Below are 14,981 nucleotides of genomic sequence, written 5' to 3'. Positions count from 1 at the left end.
GAGCCTGGCCTGGAACTTGCTCATTAGACCAGGCTGGCCTCGAACTCACAGAGCTCCACCTGCCTCTGCCTCACTAGTGCTGGGATTAAAGGTGAGCGCCACCACCCGGCTGATATAAAAGTTTTACCACTATTTACTTTTTTAAGACTAATGATTTGTTGGGTCTCATTTCTAAGATGAGATAGGACATCTTTCTCCTTTTGAAGATCTTCTTGCAAAGTCTGCCTCCATTCCTTCTCAATCTTCAAATCCGTTTCCAGCTGCACCCTTGAATGGCAAACAGAAAGAAGCCCAGTGTTGAGTTGGGTCAATTTTGAGGTAGGGTCTCATGTAGCCAAGTCTAGCTTTTAATCCGAATGCTCCTGCTTCTATCTCCTAAGTGCCAGGGTTATAAGTTGTTCTCCCAAACCTGACTCTCTTATTTTTATTGATCTCTTTAAAGGTTTATTTTTGAATTACAGGTGTTGTGAGCCACCTGGTGTGGCTGCTGAAGATCCTCTGCAAGAGGGTCACAATGCTCTCTCCAAATTCTTTTTTATTTATTTTTTTTATATTTATTTTTACTTTACTTATATATTTGTTTTTTGAGACAGGGTAGCCACAAAACTGCTATGTAGCCAAAAATGTCCTTTAATTTCTGATCCTTCTGCCTTCACCTATATAACCAATGTGGGCTGTGTAGCAAGACCTTGTTTCAAAAAAAAGTTTTCAGATAGTCTGTCAGGTTCTATTTTAAAAATAAAATTATGGGGCTGGAGACATAGCTCAGCTTTTAAAAGCACTTGTTGTTCTTCCAGAGGACCCAGGTTCAACTCCCAGCACATGGCAACTCACAACTGTCTGTAACTCAAAGATCTGACACCCTCACACAGACATACATGCAGGCAAAACACCGGTGCACATAAGATAAAAATAAATAAATTATTAAATAAAATTAGGCCAGGCATGGTGGCACATACCTTTCACTCCAACATTCGGGAGGCAGAGGCAATCACATCTGAGTTAAGGAGAGTAAGAGCTATATTTTTTGAGACCCTGTCTTAGTGGGTAAAGTCTTTTGCTGCCAAGCCTGACAACTTGACTTTGATCCCACAGCCCCACATGGTGAGAAGAAAACCAACTCCCACAAGTTGGCCTCTGACCTCCACCTACATAGCCTGGTACATGCATACTAACTGAATAAATAAGTAAATTTAATTTTAAATTTCAATAAAATTAAAACCATATATTGCCCATATATTTATATGTACAAAGAAAAGTCTTGTTTTGTCCATATTTTGTGGTGCTGGGGATTGAACATAGGGCTTTATGCAAACTAAGCAGCATATATTCTGCCAATGAGTTATACTGAAGCCTAGAACAGTTTAACAGTTATACTAGAACATTTTAAAGCCACTTGGAAGAGTTTCAGCCCTTCCTCTACAAGCATCACTAATGTTCCTCCCCAGGAACCATGGGCTAGTTTTGTTATTAAAAGAAAGTGTGCTGGAGAGATGCTCAGCAGTTAAGAGACACACAACAATGTAATTAAAAATGAAAAAAAAATCTTAGAAAATAGGAGCTGAGGATGTTGCTCAGTGGAGAGAGTACTTGTGTGGCATAAACAAACCCTAGGTTTTGATCCCCAGCATCACATAAGCCAGGTATAGTGACCACCTATAATCCCAGTGTCCAGAGGAGAAAGCAGGAAGAAGAAACGGTCAAAGTCACTCTTGCTTATATAAGAAATTATGTAGGCCAGCGTAGTAGCATTTCATTTGTATTTTAATAAATAAAGCTTGCCTGAATGAAGATCAGAAAAGTAAAACAGCCACGCTGGCTAGTATTACAGACCAAGCATCAGTGACACACACTTTTAATCCCAGTAGCCACACTAGTTTGCTATAGAAACCAGGCAGTGGTGGTGCACACCCTTAATCCCAGAACTAGAGAGGATTATAAAACGGGAGGAGACAGCTCTTAGTCTCAGTCTCATTCTGAGATTCCTGGAGGTAGGATCGCCATTTCAAACTGAGGTAGACGTGTAAGAGCCAGTGGCTGACTGATTTGCTATTCTGACCTTCAGGTTGAACCCCAATTTCTGTCTCTGAGTTTTTTATTAATTGTGATACAGGCCAGTCTTGTGTACATGAGACATGATCTCCAAAAGTAAATAGATAAAATAATAGGAGGAGTAACAATTATATTTTCAGTATGTGTTATGTGTGGTTTTGGAGCTTGAACCCAGGGCCTCAACAACGCTAGCACAGTACTCTCCCACTGAACTACATCCCTATCCCAACTCTTTTCTTTTTCTAAAAATACTTAATCATTATTTGATGCGGGAGAAGTGTCTGTATTCTGTCAATCATATTTTAATAAAACGCTGATTGGCCAGGCAGGCAGTATAGGCGGGAAAGCCAGACAGGAAGTAGGGGTGGAGCAAAGAGACTGGGAGTATTCTGGAAGCAGAGCTCCCTCGCCATTCCTGTACAGACCACCGAAGAGGCAACATGTAAGCTGTCACACCGAGAAAGGTACCGAGCCCATGTGGCTAACATAGATAAGGATAATGGGGTAATATATGTTATAAGAGTTAACAAGAAGCCTGACCCAATGGGCCAATCAGTTTATAACCTTATGGAATCTTATGAATGATTTTCGTTGGGAGTTGCCAGTTGTGGGGTACCGGGTGGGACAGAAACCCCAACAAGCCGGCCCTCATGTTACATATGGCGCCCAGACGTGGATAACTGAATCCACAGAAAGCCTGAGAAAGCTTGAGAAAGAATAGAGTAAAGCATGGCTTCTTGGTGGCAGCAATTTCTCGGGTCTGCTCTGCTTGCTAGAGGCAAGCAAGCGCTCTCATCTAAGAGAGGCTTCCTGACTCAGCTTTAGCTGCAAAACCTTGCAGCTCTTTTAAGAGGTCCTGCCACGAAAAACTTAAACGGTGTTGATGTAAAGCTCAATGCATGCTTTTCGGTTTTCAGCCATACCAGGAGAAAAGCTGCGCTGTTTTAAAATGCTGACTTTCTGGGCTGTCCTGCCAGGGCAAACTCTGACTCTTTCAGGCAGGCAGTCCGACTGAGTGTGGTCTGTGAGCAGAATGCTGCAGCTTGCTTGCTGGCAAGGACCTTAAAACACCATAGAGTTGTGGCAATAAAAGGCTTCAGTGGTACCTCAGCCACAAGGCTGGAAAGCTAAAAAATGAGCTGGATCTAGCCGTCAAAGCCACGGCTTTAAAGGAGAGGACTAATCTTCTCCTTAAAGACTCATGTAGTCAAAAAAGAGAGAGAGATACAGTAAAGAGAGGTTCAAAGACGAAGAAAACCTCTAAATGGTTTACAGTGTGTTAAAAATATATGCAGGATAAAAGTTAAAGTTCTTAAAGTAAAAAGAAAGAAAGAGAGTAGTTAGGTGTGGTAGAACACACCTTAATCCCAATGCCTGGGAAGCAGAGGTACGAGGATCTCTGTGAGTTCAAGGTGTGGTAGCAAACACCTTTGAGCCCAGCACTGGGGAGGCAGAGACAGGAGGATCTCTGTGAGTTCAAAGACAGCCTGGTCTACAGTGTTATTCCAGGACAAAGATATACAAAGATCCTGTCTCAAAAAGTAAAAGTAAAAATAAAAGAAATAGAGGTTAAAATAAAGCCACATAAAGATGGAAAATGCACAGAGAATCTTCATACTGTATGCTATTATGCTCTCTTTAAATTGTTTGATTGCTGAGGAAGGAGCAACAACTGATAAAAGACTTTTGTTTATAAATGCTGCTGAACTAACCCAAGATAGGAATTTTGAAAATACCTTGGCTTCAAAACTGAAGTCAAAAGGTATGTTACTTTGGAGAAGAGATTTTGTTTTTGTTTCCACAGAAAACGAGAGGCTCTGGATTTATTCAGAGTTAAAAAAAATCACCTTTGACCAAGGGAGGCCACCTGAAAAATCTCCAACAGGAACAGATGGCCTGGATGTCTGAATTCTACATCCAGAACATATTCAAGACTGCTGCCTGAGATGATCAAGACACACAGGATACTCCAGTCAGGACTTGATTATAACTCTAAATTTTCTTTAGGTCCCCATAAGATCATCAGCGCCCCCAACCAGCAGGAAGTAGCCTGAAATACTACGCCCACATTCCCAACAAATGGACCATGGGTATTTTTCTTTGTTTAAAAAAAAAAAAAAGAGGGAAATGATGCGGGAGAAGTGTCTGTATTCTGTCAATCATATTTTAATAAAACGCTGATTGGCCAGGCAGGCAGTATAGGCGGGAAAGCCAGACAGGAAGTAGGGGTGGAGCAAAGAGACTGGGAGTATTCTGGAAGCAGAGCTCCCTCGCCATTCCTGTACAGACCACCGAAGAGGCAACATGTAAGCTGTCACACCGAGAAAGGTACCGAGCCCATGTGGCTAACATAGATAAGGATAATGGGGTAATATATGTTATAAGAGTTAACAAGAAGCCTGACCCAATGGGCCAATCAGTTTATAACCTTATGGAATCTTATGAATGATTTTCGTTGGGAGTTGCCAGTTGTGGGGTACCGGGTGGGACAGAAACCCCAACAAGCCGTCCCTCGTGTTACAATTATTCATTTAGTGTAAGGAGCTGGGACATGTGCAGAATTACCATGAGGGTCCTGGAGATGGAGCTGAGGTTTGGTAGTGACCACTGCCTGTACCTACTGAGCCATCAGATGTCCCCACACACCTTCTTTAAGTGGCCATACTGGCTGGCAGAAACCATATTAGTACAAGAATTTGATTCCAAGACCAAGCACTCACAGTTGCTGCTCCTTGTGCGCGATCTGTCTCTGCAGACTGTCGGATTGGCTCAGACACTCGTGGGCACATCTCTCATCCCCCTCTTCCGCTTCCATCTGTGCCTTCTCTGCTTGCTGCAATCTGGTGTAATTCAAATCAACTTTGGGTAAAACTGAGGCTAGAAGTAGGGTGTAAAAGGGTGAAGAAGACAAATAAAAGAAAAATGGGGAAATAGAAACATTTCTAAATGAAAACAAAGTTTGGGGGAGAACTCACAAACTCAAACATGAAAGAGCCACACAATGTCTAGAAATTGTTTTGTGATTTTTTTTTCAATACAAGATATACTATGCCCAGAAAACTATCTTGAAATTTGCTTTATTTCTTGTCCATAATTAATGCAAAGCAATACAATTTTTACCATTGGAGGATAATGATTCAAATCTCAAATATGGCTAAGTATGTTATTGCCTTTTTACAAAACCATGGGTAGCACACAGGTCTATATTAAGTGCAGAACACACCTGTTGATGTGATGCTGAGATGTGTGTGCTGGGAACCAGGTGCGCTACAAGGCTAAAAGCTGAAAGAGCAACCATTCTCAGTGATAGCCTCCTAGCAGAGCTCTACATAGTTGCTCGGTTATGCAAAGCTGTATATGTCTGTGTGTGCATATATATTTATATTAAGATTCAAAAAGATTTAATGCTTGTTGGCATCGTTCCTTATGGATTTTTTTTTTTTAGGTTTTTATTTTATGTTTATGTATGTCTGTTCACCACATACATGCCTGGTGCCCACTGAGGTCAGAAGAGGGTGTCAGGTCTCCTGGAACTGGAGTTACAGACAGTTGTGAGCCACATCGTATAGGTGTTGGGCATTGAACCCAGGTCCTCTAGAAGAACATGTACTCTTAACTGCTGCGGCATCTCTCCAGCACCTAATTTTTATTCTTCACTTTGAATACTAAAGATTAGCTTAAAATGTGGTCATTTTTTCCCCATTTTTATTTGTTAAGTCACTGTTTCTCCCTAGGCTTAGCTCCACTCCTTGCCTCCCTTGGCCATCAAGATTTGTGAGGTTTATATGAAAATATTTCCCAGGATTCAGTGGGCATTAACTGTTCACAAGAAGTCACAGAGGAATCTTGTGCCTTCATATCGGCCTCACGACACTTAAGTAAGGCAACACACATTGTAAGTATGAAAGCCTCCCAGGAAGGGAGAGGAAGGACGTTCCCTCTAGGTTTACACTAGATTAAGGGGTTAAGGCGGCAGGGGTGGACTCAGCTTTCTCCTCTGAAGGTACAGGAAGTAAAGTAAGTGAGGTAGGCCTTGCAGTTGTGCTATCACAAAAGAACGTGTGGGGGGGGGGTGCCGACTAGAAAACCGAGGTGCTGAAGCCAGGGCAATGCCCAGCCTGGCTTGAAAACTGCTTTGAAATCTTAACTTTAAAAATTAGTAAGGAGCCATTAGGCAGAGTGTGCAAATGGGGCAGGATGTGTGTGTGTGTGTGTGTGTGTGTGTGTGTGTGTGTGTGTGTGTGTGATTATCTGTGCCAACACAGCCTGAAACCAAAGGTTTCTAGTTTCCATCAAAAGGTAGCTAAACAAATAAAACCATTTGAAAATCTTGCCCTCCAAGCAGTTGAGGCTCAAATCTGCCCTCGTGCACAAGGCTAAGGAGTGCATCTGGGGAGCCCAGGGCACCTGCTGTGTCTCACAGCCACCGTGAAGGGCTCCTGTAGTCCCATACAACGTGAGATAGCATCAATTCCTTTCCATTTAACATATGATAATGGATGGGCTCTGCGCTTTGAGTGCGTTTCAGAAGGAGATGTCTTTGACCAATTTGTACTGGTCCTGGGGGTCACTGCCAGCACTTTTCACCAATGACACTGCAATTGTCCTAGTCTGAGTTAACAAATCATTGTCACTTCATAATGGAATGGACAGAAACCAAAGACAAGAAACGGTAATAAAGATGTCCAAAATGTAAAAGTGGGGATAAAGAAAACAACAAAAAGAAAGAAGAAAAAAGAAGAAAGAGGATGTCAATAAAAGAATATTTGTGTCAGTAAGCATCAATAGTTATGTTTGTCCTAAGTAGATTCAAAGAAAGCAATGGTGAGACATGTTGACTCAACATGACAGGGCAATGGGTACATTTTCCAACAGTAAAATGAAATGCCAGGATAAAAGAACTCCATTGACATAAAATCCTGACCTGGGTTAGGCTGAGGGGCCTAGCTCAGAAAGCAACTACACTGTCAGCTCACGCTGTTTTCACATAGATGGCCAGTGGTGAAGAATGGGACAGTCCCACCAAAGCCTGTCCATTTTTTCCCCCAATCTTTGTGTTTAGTTTTATGTCACAGATATTTTGCCTTTAAAAGATCTCCAAGACAGCAGCTTCGAATGAATCATCACCCTAATAAGGCAACTTGATTCCATGCAACAACCAAAAAAAGGACAAAATCTGGCTCAGTTTAGATAGACACAGGCCCCAGGCGAGGTCTCCTGACAGCGTTCTATGGCAGGTGTCAGAGGGGAAGAAAGGAAGGGACAGAGGGAACTCATGAGTATCGTACCTTTGCTCCAGCTGCCTCATGGCCGAAGTGATTTTATTGGTCTTTTCTTCTAGTCGGGCAATTATTTCATTTTTTTCTTTCAAGCTGTCTTCAGACCCCTATTTATAAAAGTACAACAGCTTGGTGGTTTTGATTTTGAAACTCAAATATTAGGCCAAGCGTAGTGGTATATGCCTGGGATCCTAGCACTCAGGAGGTACGCAGGAGTATGGGTTCAATGCTAGCCTTACTACACTGGGGCCACTGAGGCCAGCCGGGCAGCCACTAACCTAATAATAAGAACAAGATTCAGGATGCAGCAGAGAAGGGCTCAGTGAGAAGACACTTACCTGGAGCTCCAGCAGAGTTCCCCTCTGGAGCCCACATGGTAGGGGAGCCTACTCCTGAAATTGTCCCCTAACTTCCATATATGCCCCAAGACACACACAGAGCACACACACACAATAGCAATGTTTTTTAAAAATACAGCGACAAAAACCCAACTGGATCATACCTCCATACTATTGAAAGATAACAGAAGGCTGAGCAGTGGTGGCGCATGCCTTTAATTCCACCACTCAGGATGCAGAGGTAGGTGGATCTTTGTGAGTTTGAGGCCAGCCTGGTCTACAAAGTGAGTTCCAGGACAGCCAGGGCTACACAGAGAAACTCTGTCTTGAAAACACAACAAACATTTGAGAGGTATGAGAGATCACTTAGTGGGTAAAGGTGTTTGTTGCTAACGTGGACAACCAGAGTTGGATCCCTAGAATTCACACGATGAAAGAGAACCCACTCCACAGGGTGCCCCTTGAGCTCTCCATGTGCATGCTGGTGCACACACACAAAATAAATGTACTAAGTTGGCTGAGGGCCAGGAATGGTGGCATAGGCCGTGAATGCCACTCCAGAGGCAAAGACAGGCAGTTCTTTGAGTTCAATGAGTTCCCGACTAGCCAGGGCTACACAGTGAGAGTCTGTCTTAAACAAAACCAAAATATTGGAATCAGAGGCTGGAGAGACAGCTCTGCTTTAAGATTACTTGTTGCTTTGGCAGAGGGCCTCAGTGTGGTTCCCAGCAACCACGTGGTGGCTCACAGCCATCTGTAACTCAAATTCCAGAGGATTCTATGCCCTCTTTGGACCTCCAAGGGCACAAGGCATGCATGTGATACACATTCATACATTCAGGCAAACCACTTAAAAAATCAATCTAAATTTTTTTTAAAAAAATTTAAACTTTTAAATTTTAAAAAATTTTTGTTGAAATTTAAAAGTAAGTTGGGGAGAGGGAGGAAAACAGATTTGGGACTGGAGCTGTAACTCAAAGATGGGGTGATGCATCTGTATCATGATGAAGCCCAGGATCTCAGCACCCAAAAGTTAAATCGACAAAGGATTAGGGCCATTTTTTGTGAATTTGTAGATGGATCCTATACAAGGTAGTTATTGCCTGCAGTAACATCTGGAAGTAAATTACTAAGTATCATACTGGAAAAAAAAAACAAACAAACAAACAGGACTGGTGAGATGGCCCAGAAGGTAAAGGCACTCGGCACCAAGCCTGGAGATTTGAGTTCGACCTCCAAACCCTCATGGTGGAAGGAGGGAACCGGCTCTCACATTTATCCTCTGACCTTCACATTTGCACTTTGGTATGTACGTCTGTGCTGTAAATCCCAGCGCTCGGGGAAGTAGACAAATGCAAACTCTGTGGAGTTGAGACCCTGTGTTGCGGTTCAAATGAGAACATGATCTCCCACAGGTTCAGGTCTCAATTGGTGGTACTACTTCCGGAGGCTGTGGAATAATTTTTTGGTTTGTTTTTCAAGACAGGTTTTCTCTATGAAGCCCTGGTTGTTCTATAGAAGTAGCTCTTATAGACCAGGCTGGTCTTGAACTCGCAGAGATCCACCTGCCTCTGCCTCCTGCATGCTGGAATTAAAGGTGTGCACCACTAACACCAGGCCTTTAGAGGTTGGGCCTCACTAGAAGAAGGGAGTCACTGGGGTGGGCCTTGAGGAGCACAGCCTGTATCCTTCCTGTCCTGACTGGGAGTAGCTTCAGTAGCTACAAGCCACTTCCACCACTGCTGGCCCCACATAACTGACTCTCCTTCAAACTGTGAGCTGAAATAAATCCTTCTTTACTTCAATTGGGCAGGCACCCTGTCCCCAACAATGAGAAGACAAATAGACCATCTCAAAAAAAAAAAAAAAAAAAAGATCCAGGGGTAGTGGTGGTACACTTAACTCCAGCACCCGGGAGGCAGAGGCAGGCGGGTCTCTGAGTTTGTGTGTAGACCACACAGTGAATCCCAGGGTAGTCAGGGCTACACAGAGAAACCATGTCTTTGAAAAAGAAAGAATGAAATCAGGGTGGAGATGGCTCAGTGGCACAGCGTTTGTTCAGCATGTAGGAAGCCCAGGGCTTGATCCCTAGAAGTGTCAAGAACGAAAGAACATTCTGTACCTGCAGCTTTTGGTACATCTCAATGTTGATTGCTTTGACTTCTTCCAGCTGTTGCCGAAGGCCTATGAGAGTGTCTTGTTTCTCATGAATGTCTTTCTCCAACAACTTCATAGCAAGCTCAATCTCATGTTTCATGCCAACTTGTACTGATAGCTCGTTCTCCACATCCTGCAATTTCACAGTGTCTTCATGAACAGGTTATTTCAGGTCATCGAAAGCGGACGTGCAACCATTAGCAACCCCAGGAACAGTGTCCCACCCATCTGCTCCTCGTAAGTCTGTCATTGAACAACCAACCTGCCTGGTGTAGGGGCCCACACGTGCAGTCCACAGGAGGACTGCTGTGAGTTCAAGGCCGGCCTGGGCTACACAGGGAGGTTCTATTTCAAAAACAAGGTCTGGGCGTGCTGGTACACACCTTTGATTCCAGCACTCCTCAGGAGGCGGAGGCAGGGGGATCTCTGAGTTTGAAGACAGGTGGTCTACACAGAGTTCCAGGCCAGCCAGAACTACACAGTGAGATCATGTCTCTCCTAGTTTGCTTTCCGTTGCTGTGATAGAGCATGAAACAAAAGCAGCTTGGAAGAGAAAGGGTTTATTTGGCTTAGAAGTTAAAGTCCATTACAAGCAAAGACAGGAACCTGGAGGCAGAGACCACAGAGGAGTGGTTCTCAATCTGTGGGTCGCAACCCCTAACAGATCAATGGAAAACACAGATATTTAAGCTACAACTCATAATAGTAGCAAAATTACTGTTATGAAGTAGCAATGAAAATAATTTTATGGTTGGGGGTCACCACATGAGGAACTGTATTAAAGGGCTGCAGTGTTAGCCAGGTTGAGAACCACTGCCATAGAGGCATGCTGCTTACTGACTTGCTCCCCATGGTTTGCTCAGACTTTCTTATTTATACAGTCCAGGGTTACCTGTCTGCAATGGCACTGCCCACCCTGGGCTGAACCCGCACACATCAATCATCAATCAAGAAAATGCACACAGACTTATTTGTCAGTTCGATGGAGGTATTTCCTCAGCGCAGGACTTCTTCCCAGGTGACTCTAGTCTATGTCAAGTTAAGAAAAACTACCCAGGACACTGCTATGAAAGAACCATTTGGAATGCTGTGAAGATGTGTTCCTCTCATTGGTTTAGTAAAAGGCTAAAAGGCCAATAGCAAGGCAGGTAAAGAATTGGGATGAAGAAGGCGGAGTTGACAGCCAGATGCAGAGGAAGCAGAAGATGAACATGCCATGCTGAAAAAGGTACTGCAACATGGTAGAGCACAGATAAAAAATACAGGCTAGTTTAAGTTGTAAGAGCTAGTCACTAACAAGCCTAAGCTACTGGGTGATCATTTATAATTAATAATAAGTCTCTGTGTGGTTATTTAGGAGCTGGTTGGTGGGACAAAAAAGTTCACCTACAGCACACTATCTCAAAAAAAATTTTGATTAAGAAGTTTGCTAAGGGGCTGGAGAGATGGCTCAGCGGTTAAGGGCATTGCCTGGTCTTCCAAAGGTCCTGAGTTCAATTCCCGGCAACCACATGGGGTGGTTCCCAACCATCTTTAATGAGGTCTGGTGCCCTTTTCTGACCTGAAGGTATATACACAGACAGAATATTGTATACATAATATTTTTTTTTTAAAAAAGAAGTTTGCTAAGGCTAAAGAGTGTACTGACAGGCAGGTAGTAATCCTCTTCCAGCCAAGGCAGTGACTGTAAGGATCTGCATATGACTTATTAAGCTACATGTGTGCACTTTTGATGTATGTTCTACTGTCTGAAAGCTGAAGTTTTAAATATGACCTTGCTAATATTTACATATTTCACTGTGTCCTCTTACGTATTGTTTCTGGGATGGTGCTCTGCAGTCACACTTCAACCAGACTAGAACGTTTTCAAAATATGAAGAGATGTGGAATTTTTGGTGGGGGGGTGGTGTTTGAGACAGGGCTTCTCTGTCCTGGAACTAGCTAATATAGACCAGGCTGGCCTCGAACTCAGAGATCCGCCTGTCTCTGCCTCCTGAGTGCTGGAATTAAAGGCGTGCGACACCACCGCCCGCCAAGAGATGTGTTTTTAAAGCTTAAAAGAAATTTAAGAACATTGGGCCTGCAACATGGCTCCCTGAGCATCACGGTTAGCTTTATGACACAACTTAGGCTCACGTGAGGGTGCTTCTGCGGAGGGACGTCTGGATAGCTGAGGTAGGAGGTCCCACCCCACTGTGGGCAGGGCAGTTCCTGGGGCTGTATGAGGCTACCCAAGCATGAACCTGGGGGAGAGGCAAGCTTCAAGTTCCTGACTTCCGGTCCTGCCCTGACTTCCCCCAGTGAAGGGCTGTGACCGACCCTTTCCTCCCCTGCGTGGATTCAGTGCTTTATCAGAGCAAAGGGACTAGAACAGTGGACAAAGGTGTCTGCTACCAAGCCTGGTGACCTGAGTTCAGTCCTTGTGATAGAAGGAGCGAACTGACCCTGGAAAGTTAGCCCTCTGACCTCTGCACATGCGCCATGACGAGTGTGCGCACACACAAAAATACAAAAAAAAAGAGTCAGTGTATTAGGGGTGTCAGGTTCCACTCCACGTGCAGGAAGCCAAGGCCACGCCATGGATGGTGCTGCTTGAGAGTAAGTTATTCCCAAGGCGCCCTACCTGCCGCAGCTGGGACTCGTCTCGAAGCTGCCTTCTGGCATCGTTATACATTTCGTCTAGACCTTGCCGGGAATGCTTGTAGGTTTGAAGCTCAGTTTCCACATCCACTTTGGTAACCTAGGAAGAAGAGGCCACACCGTCACCTGGTGCTCTGTCAGCGCACACAGCTGGCCCACGTGACTCCGGACCCTTCGGCTCGGCAGCCGCTACTCACCTCCAGGTGCTGCCGCGTTCTCATTAAGATCAACTCGTTTTCACTCCGCAACTGATGGTTTTCTTCCTGGAGCTTAATGATGTTGTTCTTCGCTATGGCTAACTGCAAATTGTGAAACAGAAACAAAAAGCCACTCTCCACGCCTTTCTGTAGACTTGCCATTAGGTCTGGGGCTACAAACGGGAGGAAACAAAACCCTAAAACCAGCAGGGGTTCTGGTGCCCTCTTCTGGACTACATGGGCACCTGGCATGAATGTGGCACACAGACATACATGTAGGCAAAATAACCATACGCATATACTTTTTTATTTTTGGTTTTTCGAGACAGAGTTTCTCTGTGGCTTTGGAGCCTGTCCTGGAGCTAGCTCTTGTAGACCAGGCTGGCCTTGAACTCAGAGATCTGCCTGCCTCTGCCTCCCAAGTGCTGGGATTAAAGGTGTGTGCTACCACTGCCCAGCTTTTTTTTTTTTTAAGGTATATTCTTTTTGTTTTGTTGCATTTTTTTAGACAGGAACTCACTATATCACCCTGGGTGGACTTGAATTCAGATCTGTCTGCCTATCTCCAAATGCTGGGATACCGGGCAGGCCTACCATGCCTGACTGTATTACTCTTCTCACAATTTCTTTAGATATTTTATGTGTGTGTGTTTTACCTGCATGTATGTATGCACATCACATGTGTGCCTGGTACCCAAAGAGGTCAAAACAGGGTATTGGAGGCTGGGTGGGGGTGCCACACACCTTCAATCCCAGCATTCGGGGGGCAGAGGCCAGCCTGGTCTACAGAGAAAGTTCCAGGATAGCCAGGGCTACACAGAGAAAACCTGTCTCAAAAATAAATAAATACATACATACATAAAAGAGAGTGTTGAATTCCCTGCAACTGGTTGTGAACCACCTTGCAGATGCTGGGAATTGAACCCGGGTCCCCTGCAGGCACAGAGCCATCTTCTTAGTCCTTACACTATTTCTGTTCACAGCTGAAACACGCTCATCTGCTAGACTTGTGAGAAACTGCTCGTCAGACTCACAATGTGTCGACTACAGTGCGGGAGGAAGCACACAAGAGTTCTGTGTAAACCAAGCACACTGGGGCTGGAAAGATGGCTCAGCGGTTAAGAGCACTGGCTGCTTTTCCAGAGGAACCGGGTTCAATTCCTGGCACCCATGTGATAGCTCACAGCTATCTGTAACTCTAGTTCCAGGGGATCCGACACCCTCACGCAGACATACATGCAGGCAAAACACCAATGCACATAAAATATAAGTAATCATTAAAAAAAGCACATCATAAAGACTTGTGTATATGGGGGAAAGGTGCTGTTTGAAAATGTGATAAATGTTCATGGTGACTCAACAGGACCCAGGTGTCCCCACTATGACAGGAGTCACACTTCATGAATTAAGGAATCTGTGTGGCTTTTGTCTCTGGGGCTGACTTCTAGTTACTGCCTGTAACAAACAAGAGCACCACCGGGCAGTGGTGGCTCAAGCCTTTAATCCCAGCATTCGGGAGGCAGATGCAGGTGGATCTCTGTGAGTTCGAGACCAGCCTGATCTTCAAGAGCTAATTCCATAGTTACTGAGAAACCCTGTCTCGAAAAACCAACAAACAAACAAAACAAAACAACAGTACCTCAGAGTCACGCAATTAGAAACTTAAGGTCTATGTGGGTTCTCAAGAACTTACAACCTTCAACAGCAAATGTCCCACCATGGAAAGTGTGTGTGCGTGTGTGCACGTGCGTGTGTGTGTGCATGTGTGCAAGTGCATCGGGGGATGGATGCTGACAGCATTCACACTTAAAATAGAAAAAGATCACAGACAGTAGGGTACTCAAAGACAATCATCCACTGCTGGGGACAGTACCTCTTCGATCAGCTTCGTGTTTGATTTTTCTAGCGAGTCAACTCTTGAATGGAGGCTGCTGACTGTGCTGCTGCAATTGGCAAAGAGAACGAACTCATTCAGAATCACGCAAGCTCACGCCGGCCAGGTCAGCACGCTTCCTCGGGCTCGTGTTTACTGACATGGACCAATGGCCCAGAATAGATTTCTAGAGGGGGACAAGTTCACTGACCTGGATAACTTCATCTAAAGCAGCAGTAACAGCCGCAGCAAAAGAATCAGCATTTCTATATAAATCCCTCTGGGTGCCTGTTAGTTAGATGCCAGCACCAAGTCCAGAGCGCTGTGCAAGAGAGGCAACGGCTCTACCGTGGAGATACATCAGCAGCCTTAGGGGCTCTTTGTTTTAGTTTTGGCTTTGGGATTTTGTTGTTATTGTTGTTGTTTTATTTTGTAAGACAGGGTG

General features: G+C 44.5%; 1 protein-coding gene across 3 annotated transcripts in view; it reads right to left on the bottom strand.

Annotated features, from left to right (window-relative positions):
* The window catches only part of Rufy2 (RUN and FYVE domain containing 2), a 37,114-nt gene that overhangs the window by 7,209 nt on the left and 14,924 nt on the right, over positions 1–14,981 (bottom strand). For 2 of the 3 annotated variants that reach the window (XM_087898179.1, XM_087898180.1), the window contains exons 8-14: positions 14,537–14,606; positions 12,664–12,765; positions 12,450–12,566; positions 9,792–9,959; positions 7,341–7,438; positions 4,773–4,892; positions 138–267 (exon numbers count right to left, since the gene is read on the bottom strand). In XM_087898179.1, the coding sequence (XP_087754305.1) occupies positions 138–267; positions 4,773–4,892; positions 7,341–7,438; positions 9,792–9,959; positions 12,450–12,566; positions 12,664–12,765; positions 14,537–14,606 (805 nt within the window). Of the gene's footprint in view, positions 1–137; positions 268–4,772; positions 4,893–5,113; positions 6,686–7,340; positions 7,439–9,791; positions 9,960–12,449; positions 12,567–12,663; positions 12,766–14,536; positions 14,607–14,981 lie in introns of those variants that run through there. The other variant, XM_087898181.1, reaches the window with a different exon arrangement.

The sequence above is a fragment of the Myodes glareolus genome, chromosome 18, assembly GCF_982192425.1.
Source record: "Myodes glareolus chromosome 18, mMyoGla1.1, whole genome shotgun sequence".
NCBI classification, from domain to species: Eukaryota; Metazoa; Chordata; class Mammalia; order Rodentia; family Cricetidae; genus Myodes; species Myodes glareolus.
The sequence above is the reverse complement of the archived record's forward strand: the minus strand, read 5'-3'. Positions and strand labels throughout refer to the sequence as shown.